General features: G+C 43.7%; 1 protein-coding gene across 1 annotated transcript; it reads right to left on the bottom strand.

Moving 5' to 3' along the window:
• Positions 1–1,705: 1,705 nt before the first annotated feature.
• LOC117546936 (zona pellucida sperm-binding protein 3-like) lies at positions 1,706–6,333 on the bottom strand. Its single transcript, XM_034217372.1, has 11 exons — positions 5,889–6,333; positions 5,709–5,814; positions 5,228–5,346; positions 5,040–5,158; positions 4,506–4,609; positions 3,588–3,765; positions 3,337–3,448; positions 2,607–2,698; positions 2,418–2,512; positions 1,925–2,032; positions 1,706–1,840 (listed from the first exon to the last, which is right to left on the bottom strand). The coding sequence occupies exons 1-11, from the start codon at positions 6,273–6,275 to the stop codon at positions 1,713–1,715; spliced, it is 1,548 nt and encodes a 515-aa protein (XP_034073263.1). The 5' UTR covers positions 6,276–6,333; the 3' UTR covers positions 1,706–1,712.
• Between the last annotated feature and the right edge of the window lie 1,880 nt (positions 6,334–8,213).

An 8,213-nucleotide genomic window follows, 5' to 3' on the forward strand; every position in this document is an offset into this window, starting at 1 on the left:
CTCATTTTCAGCCTTAAGAAATAGTACCCTGACAACAAAAGTGAACTGTGGGTCAACTAGCTCCCTTCATAGATGCTTTTTCCATGTGCTGATGGAGGCCATGAGACGTAGTGAAGAGCTCTGGGAGAAGGGGACGATGAGCTAAATTATTTTTTATATATGTAGTCTTTATAGCTTGTTCGGCTGCCCTCAGGTGATTTAAGTAATCGATGAATGCAGTTTTAACCCATTAAACGTGTTCACCAGTGAGAAGAATCATCAGTGTTGGACTCTAATGGAAAAGAGTTATCATCTCTTTGTTGTTCTGTATTCTTTCCCAAAATCCTAATAAAGCCCCGTCCCCACATCCTGAATGACTCGTTTTAAGGGAGCGCGCTGTGTGGGTGTGTTTCGATTATGTGCATGCATGCGCTGTCATGCCTACTGCTGGTGCATCGTTAGGTATGGCTTTGTATTAGCCTCTGGTGTGTTGGCGATGGGAGGGGGTCAGCGTGGCTCCAGCAGTAAAGTAGCGCAGCCGTCAGCCCTGCACACGGGAACAAACACCCCATTAAACCAAGGCCTTCACATATTACTGTAATAAAAGCCCCGCTCTCGCCTTTATGGGCTTTTTAATTATGTCTATTCGTCTTCCCGGGCTTGTGAGCAACAGTTCATGATGAGCCCCATTTCACGCATACTCCACCACTGGCATGAAGCTGGAGGGGGGGGGGGGGGGGGGGGTGAATTAAAGGGGGAAAAACAAAAAAGGCCCAAAGCTAAAATATGACTATTGTTACCGGAATGGTATTTTATGTCAGCACGAATCCAAAGGCACTCTTTATTTCATCCAGGGGTTTTCTTTGTTTTAGATGTGGATTAGTATGGAGATGGAGAAATCTCACGCAGCTCGAGTGAGTAACACGGCAGCTCGGTAGTAATGGTGTGTATTAAAGTAGCTCCATGAGATAGGGGCAATGGCTGGACTCGCTGCAGGCTGCCGAAAAATTAACCGTACAAATCATCCGTGCATGAATTAAACATAACGGCTGGCACTTCAGGGCTTGTACATTTGCCTCTTGTCTTCCACTTTAATATGTGTGTATAAAAGGTCAGTCATAGGCCACCAGTGCTGCTCGATTTAAACAAAAATCGTAATCAGGATAAAACTTGTGTTAAACTTTAAATACAATTGTTATCTCAATCCGTAACACATGGCTGTATAGATATGACATGGCAAAACACCCACAATGCACCACGAAAGAAACCCCCCCCCCCCCCCCCCCCCATTTAAAACATCCCAGATACGCCCCTGCACATTATGAGAACCTTAATGACAATAAGTAAAGTATTCATTTACTGCATGTCTCCAAACCGTATAAAACCCTGCTTGGTATAAAAGCCTGCTGATTGATAGAGCAATATACACAGCATCCATTTTATGAGCGGGTCATTTCTGCAGGGCCGTACTCTACAGCTTAACCCCTTTTAACCCTGGCAAGCTCATAACACTTAACCTAGAGTGTAGTATGGAACACACTGTACAGATGCAACCAAATACAGCCAAGCCCTGCAGAGAAAAATGCAAAAATAACTAAAAGAGTCTTCTCAAAGCCGGAAAAGTGTTCACTCCAAGATGGATTATTAAATCAGTAGCTAGGGGAAAACTGTTTTTCTCCAGAGCAAAGAATAAAGGAAGCATAGAGTTTTGTTATACATTTTTAATGTTTTAATCAGGTACTAACAAAGTGTCCAGAGGGTTTGTTTTGTCTGCTGCAGATGATAGCACCCATGAGGAGCAGCAGCACCACAGCCAGCGCGGCCCCCACCCCACACAGCAGGGCCAGGGACGTATAGGAGGCTTAAAATGAGAGGAGAAGACAAATAATATCAGTTTCTAGAAAGAAAAGAAGTAAGTAAATGCATTTTCTTGTTGTCGTTTTACCTGCTCCAGTCACTTCGTGTACTTGGAGCGCTGTCAGCTTCTGGGTCAGGATGTTCTCCTGCAGCAGGACGGGGCCCAGAGCCACCCCCCCCTCCCACTGCACCAGCCCTGCACAGGGGAATGAAAAATCAACACGCATTTAGCCAGCTGATTCAACCATTCATGATACGACTGAACAATTTAAAACGGATCAGCTCAAAACCAATCCCCTAAAGACGCCTGGTGCCAAATGAGGGTAAGTTAGCTTGTCTAAATATGGGTGCAACCTCTGCTGGTCTGTGGCTGATTATATTTCAGTCCCTGTCGCTAGAAAATAAATGTTCCTATACTTTAAAACTATTCAGATGGACACACAAATAGCTTTTCTGTGATATCTTTTTGATAAATGTACGGAAAAATATTTCGACAGCAGTGGAGATGGTATCAAAACGTATCAGTATGAGATGTTCAGGATTCATCCCATAGTGTTTTGTAGTGATTCTGTAAAGCGTACCTGCATCTGCTGCAAGGCTTCGTTTCCACCTCGGCTCGCTGCAGCTGCTCTCACAGCAGCCACACACCTTATTGTCTCCACCTGATGCCATCCATCTGTCCAGGGACAAGAAAAGAGGCCGTTACAGAGGCATGGTAAGTTGGAAAAATAAAAGTCACATATCTTTGCATTTTCTTTGTGTGAACAAACCTGTTCGCTTCAGTCAGGTAGGAACAGGCTTTGTGCTGCGAGTCGATGGGAACGGAGACTTTTGTTGCCTTCATGAGACATGTGATGTAGAGCTAAGGACATTTAAAAACACATTTATATTCAGACTGCATTTCCACTTGAAATCAAATCTTTCAAGATGTAGAAATGGATGCAACACTGATGCATGCATAAAAAAGATGACCAAATAAAACTGCCGTTGCCTTGATTAAAATTACACATTTCTCTAGGTTTTAATCATTTTAAAAATCATTTCTGATCATAGAAGTACACAACCTAAAATCTATAAATGTTCCACTAATCTTTAGACATTTTAAAGCATAAACGATTACGTTAAAGCAAAGCTCTGATTGTACAGTAATACACTTTTCTGATTTGATACTGGCTCTTATTTATGAACTTACAGTATATTAAGGCACTCGGTTTAACACTACCTGAAAGAGCTCCCATCTCCTCAGTAGGAAAGAATTTGAGCTAAGCACAGACGGCAACCGAGGGTATTATAGCTGTCAAACAACACTTACTAATGTGTACATTATGCGCCAACTTAGCACGCATGAGACAACCGTGGAATGTGAATGCAACACTTTGCATGGTCAAATCAAGATCAGATTGCTCGAATTGTAAATGCATGGAAGGAAAAATTGTTAAATAAATGACTTTATGATTCAAGAATCCTAAAAATCACATTATAAACACATCTCGTACTTACTGAATTCCTGTGATCTAGCTTGAAGGCTTTCAGCTGGAAATTAAGTTTATCCTCCTGGCTCCTCTGCATGAAGTAAGACGTGGCTCCTGCCGGCTCAATATCGCTCAAACACCTTATATGGAAAAATACAGGCGCACGATTCATATTCATAAACACAGGCAGGCCGTAAACGCTCCTAATGGGTACCGAATGACGTGCAAATAAAACTCAATTTGGCTCTTTTAGGCAAATACTGCTTCATGAATGTTTACCCATGGTTGCTGATGAAGGGGTAGCTGGGCTGAGAGTTGGGGTCGGGGGTCGCGGTGGCCACGCAGTTGTCCACGTAGACCCTCAGAGGGATGTGGTGACCCTGGAGGACCGCCGCCTCGATGTGCATCATGTCACTCAGGATGTGAACGCTGGAAGGCCTCTGCGACTGCCAGTCCTCTAATCCAATACAGAGGAAGGAATAACTATAAGTGGAGGAGTAATGTTCGGCCATCCATTTGGATTATATGAAAGCTAAATGATGCCCATGGGGAAGAGTGGGTCAGTGCAACAGCAGGGAATCAGATACAGGCACCGTAATAAGAGAAAAGTACTAAAATAGCAATACATTAATTACAGATGTGGCGTCCTTAACCTGGAAGAAACACAGAGGCAAACTTGTTTGAAAGTGGCCCGATTTTTGGAGATTTTCCTGTAGTGTGTCAAATAGGTTTGTGTGCATAACTAATAGCTTTTTGAACATTAAATCATGGAAACATGTCAGAGTAGAGGCACAACATTCAAATATGAACCTGAAAATGAGCACAATAGGGCCCCTATAAAACTCTCAAGTTTATTATACAATGAGCAAATGACACGGGCTAACTTTTCACAACAGACAATGTGTTGCAGTCTTTGCATTAATTAGAAAGCATAATCAGCTGTTTTATTGATCACTTTATTGTGCGAGTGACCCCTTGAGGTCAACTGCGCCTACAAGGCTTTAATTTCAGCTCATCACCATTCTGTTTATCAAGGCACTGCTTAGCATCTTAAACAACGTCTGCGAGGCCTTACAGTGATTGCAATTACACCCGTCGCTGGGGAAATTAACCAAAGCGCCTGGTAGATAATCTGAGTTTTAACTCGCAGAACATCAGCTCAAGGTTTGTGGTTTTTTCTCCGAGCGTGTTGCCCACCTGTCATGAGACGCAGGGAGAGGTGCAGCTGCTGTTCTGCCAACACGGCGCCGGAGAACAGCGTCCAGGTAGGCCTCACGGCAGCGCTGCTCACACGATGTCTCCTGTGAGGACAATTACAGGAAGGACGGGCATTTCACTGGAGGGAGGCAGAAGGATGTGGGCCCCAGACAGGAGGACAACATGTAGGCAGGAAGATATGACCATAACATGGTTTCTGAAGGGCTAAGCTACATTCTGATTTTTACTGTTGTAATTTGATGTCTTGTTTTACTATTGCAGTAATAGTGTATTGCATGTACAGCACTTTGGCTCGACCAAAAATCGTTTTAAAAATGTGCCATGTAATTAAAACTTGATCTGATTTGATTCAAACCATTAAAAACGTGGTTTTAAAACATTACAAAATGCTATTTGAAACCTGTTTTCTGGCCAAAGTTACAAGGAAAAAACAGTCGGGATGATAAGACCTTGATTTATTACTATGACTTTTAATATAAGTGCTTTCAAAGGGGGGAAATAATGAGACTTTACCTCTGATAGTGGCATTCAATTACCACCTTAGCAGGGTTGGTTTTCAATATAAAGGTGTTGCTAATAGGTGTTGGAGAGTACAGCAGATAAAAGGAGTAGATGAGGGCGTGTTCGGTAATCTGAGGGGAAAAAACTACTGTTACTTCAGATACCCATGAGAAAATGGACACTATAAGAGAGACACACACCGTCACTGTGCTGCCACAGTCCTGTAACTCCGTCTGGAAGTGCAGGATGTGGTGGGCGGCGTCTACTGCGGCGCAACCCCCTAAGGTCAGATCACTCGGTCGGATCAACTGCCCGTTTCCTAGGAACAAAGAGGGGAAAGGTGCAGCTTAAATCGGGGACCCATTACCTAAGGCCATTTTCTTTTCCTCATGCAGTCAATAACACTCACAGCGAGGGGAGGTTCAGCCACAGGACAAATACAAAGGTTTCTTAATGTATCACTGAGAGTCATTCAGAATGCTTCTTCTCGGAGTGAAGAAGTAAAAGGAAACATAATATTGATCCAGTCTATAGTCTGTGCCATTTGCAGTAATCAGCACAGTGTCTCATCTTCACCGTTCCATTAAAGTTTCCAATTTGGGTTTCAAACCCTTTCTTTTTTTCGACATCAGAGCAGAAGGCATTTTGAATGACTGTGCCACTGTGGATTAAAAACATTACCTAGGAAGTTCTGTTTGACCTCTACGGTGACCTCTCCTTCCCCACAGCGCGCTGCGATGCTGTCGGCCGGCACAGGCACCCTCTGCTTTATCACAAGCGCCCGCCCCTGGAACATCAGTCACATTTGAATTACACTGAACTTAAAATGGTGCAAAACATCAACATGGCTGCATGTCATACCTTTGATCGTGGTCTGAAAGCTGGGTTCAGATCGGGGCCTTTAAACGGCAGCTCCACAACCTCCTCAACTGGCTCTGGGACCTCTGGCTCCAGCTGCTCCGGGGTCAGCTCTGTGGCTCCAGAGCTCTGCTGGTTTGGAGAAAGAGGCTGAGGTGGTTTGCTGGCAGCAGAGTTCCTGAGCTGGTGGATCTTGAGCCGGTATGTGACAGGAGAAAGTTCTGGATCTACATGCTCCGTCAGGTCTGACTGATGATCTGCTGTCTGAGGTTCTTGCGGCGTTTGGTTCACAGTCTCAATGGTATTTGACCATTTCTGTGTTGCAACACAAACATGTCCACCTGAGAGGAGAAGCACAAACCCTGATAAAAGCACTTCTCTGAACCCCATTACAGCTTATCACACAAAAACCTATTCAGAGAGCAATGCTGCCTTCTTCTATAGTGTTTCTTGGCGTCAATGCTGCCTATTGTCTTGTCAGCAAACATAAAGGTGTTGGAACCTGGCTCTGGCTCCTCCTACTCCTAATGACTTGATTTGACTCCAGCTTGAAGGATCCAATCTGTCCTCACTTCCTTTTCACTCCCAAGGGTGAACCCTTTCTTTATGTGAAAGACTAATTCAATTGAGAAACATCAAGATAATCATGTGTGCATTTCTAGTGTGGAAAATACAAAACATTTAGTCTTTTTTTAATGCTTTTTAAAAGGTAAACACCGCCTGCCAAATCTCCACTTGTCATGATGGTAATGAACAAAGACATTTATAAACAGAAACAAGCCTGACCCTAACAGTGAGAGGCTTTCACTGCCCCCCCGAGACAAATCAATCACTGAGCTCGGGGAGTTGCAGCCCGGGTTTGTTTCGCGCCGCACAGTCTTGAATGTCAAGGCTGCGCGGTCAACAGTCTGCAGAGTTCAGCGGGCGCTCATAAAATCCAGATTTATGATCACGCTCTGAGACTTCACAAATGTCACCACCACCTCATGCTATGTGACAGGAAGCAGGGGGCGGGGCTTGAACCTGTGCCGGCAGGCCTGTCAATCACACATACCTGTTATGAATCCTGCACTCCTGACACTGGTAGTGTTTCATTATTTGAATAGTATATATTAGTATCCAAACAGTAGTATTAGTGTCTGAATATTAGTATTCAACGTACCCAAAAAATAGTATTAATATCTGAATACTTTAATTAGTAACCGAATTAACCGGGCGACTGTGGCTGCGAGGGATTGCGGTCGTCTTTCACCCAGAAGGTTGTGGGTTCGATCCCAGCCCGTGCAGTCAACATGTCGATGTATCCTTGGGCAAGATACTTAACCCTGAGTTGCTCCCGATGGCCAACGGTGTGTGAGTGTGTGTAAATGTTAGGTCCTAGAGCAAGTGGTACTGCTCTGTATGAATGGGTGTGAATGGGTGAATGACATGTGACTGGATAAAGCGCTATATAAGTACAGTCCATTTACCATTGAAGAATTTGTTTCCGTATTTAATTAATTATCCGAATAGTAGAGTTAGTATCAAAATCTAAGTATTCAATTATTAGAATAGTAATATTGGCATCCAAAAAGTAGTATTAGTATCGGAATGGTAGTATTTAAGGTTTCCAAAAAGTAGTGTCCGATATAGAAGCCCTTTCCTAAAAATATGGTTTATTCAAAATAATCAAATAAAGCTACACTTATGAAAAATACTATCTTAGAAAACATTGTGACTTTTCAGAAACATAGCCATTCTTTAAAATCAACATGTCTCATCATCCACGGCTGTTCACATGGAACTACTTCCATTAAGTGCATATAGATAAAACCATAATACAATTACATTTAAAGAAACTCCTTTTTCTAAAGGCTAATTTAGTTGAAATCACTTCGTCTCCATGAAGACACACTAATCCAGGCTGGAATACATTACAGCTCTTCCTCTCTGTCAGGATCTCCCTGCAGACTCCCCAACAGAGAGGCTGCCATTGTCAGGAACCGGCTTTTATCTTTTGCTGATCAGCGGCAAAACAAAGAGAGGAGTTGAGTGTGTGTGTGTGTGTGTGATGTGTGTGTGCTGCTGTGTCTGATGTGGGTATGTTAGTTCAGAAGGCTGGAGTGAAATCAGTCCATCCCTGCCAGTCAGGCCCCCTCTGCTGCCGATCTCTAACGTGGTTAGCTGCCTCTAATTTGGCCCCGGGAGGGCCCTAATGTGGCCCCTGTGGGGGTTACTGAAAGGGGCCTGGCAGCTAACTCCACACACACATACACACACACACACACACACACACACACACACACACACACACACACACACACACACACACACACACACACACACACA

The sequence above is a fragment of the Gymnodraco acuticeps genome, unplaced genomic scaffold, assembly GCF_902827175.1.
Source record: "Gymnodraco acuticeps unplaced genomic scaffold, fGymAcu1.1, whole genome shotgun sequence".
In the NCBI taxonomy this organism is placed as follows: domain Eukaryota; kingdom Metazoa; phylum Chordata; class Actinopteri; order Perciformes; family Bathydraconidae; genus Gymnodraco; species Gymnodraco acuticeps.

Coding starts and splice junctions, on each gene's coding strand:
- LOC117546936 (XM_034217372.1), bottom strand. CDS start 6,275: ATGGGGTTCAGAGAAGTGCTTTTATCAGGGTTTGTGCTTCTCCTCTCA. Junction 5,347..5,708: donor GGTCAAACAGAACTTCCTAG/GTAATGTTTTTA, acceptor CTTTGTTCCTAG/GAAACGGGCAGTTGATCCGA. Junction 4,610..5,039: donor ATTGAATGCCACTATCAGAG/GTAAAGTCTCAT, acceptor TTGTCCTCACAG/GAGACATCGTGTGAGCAGCG.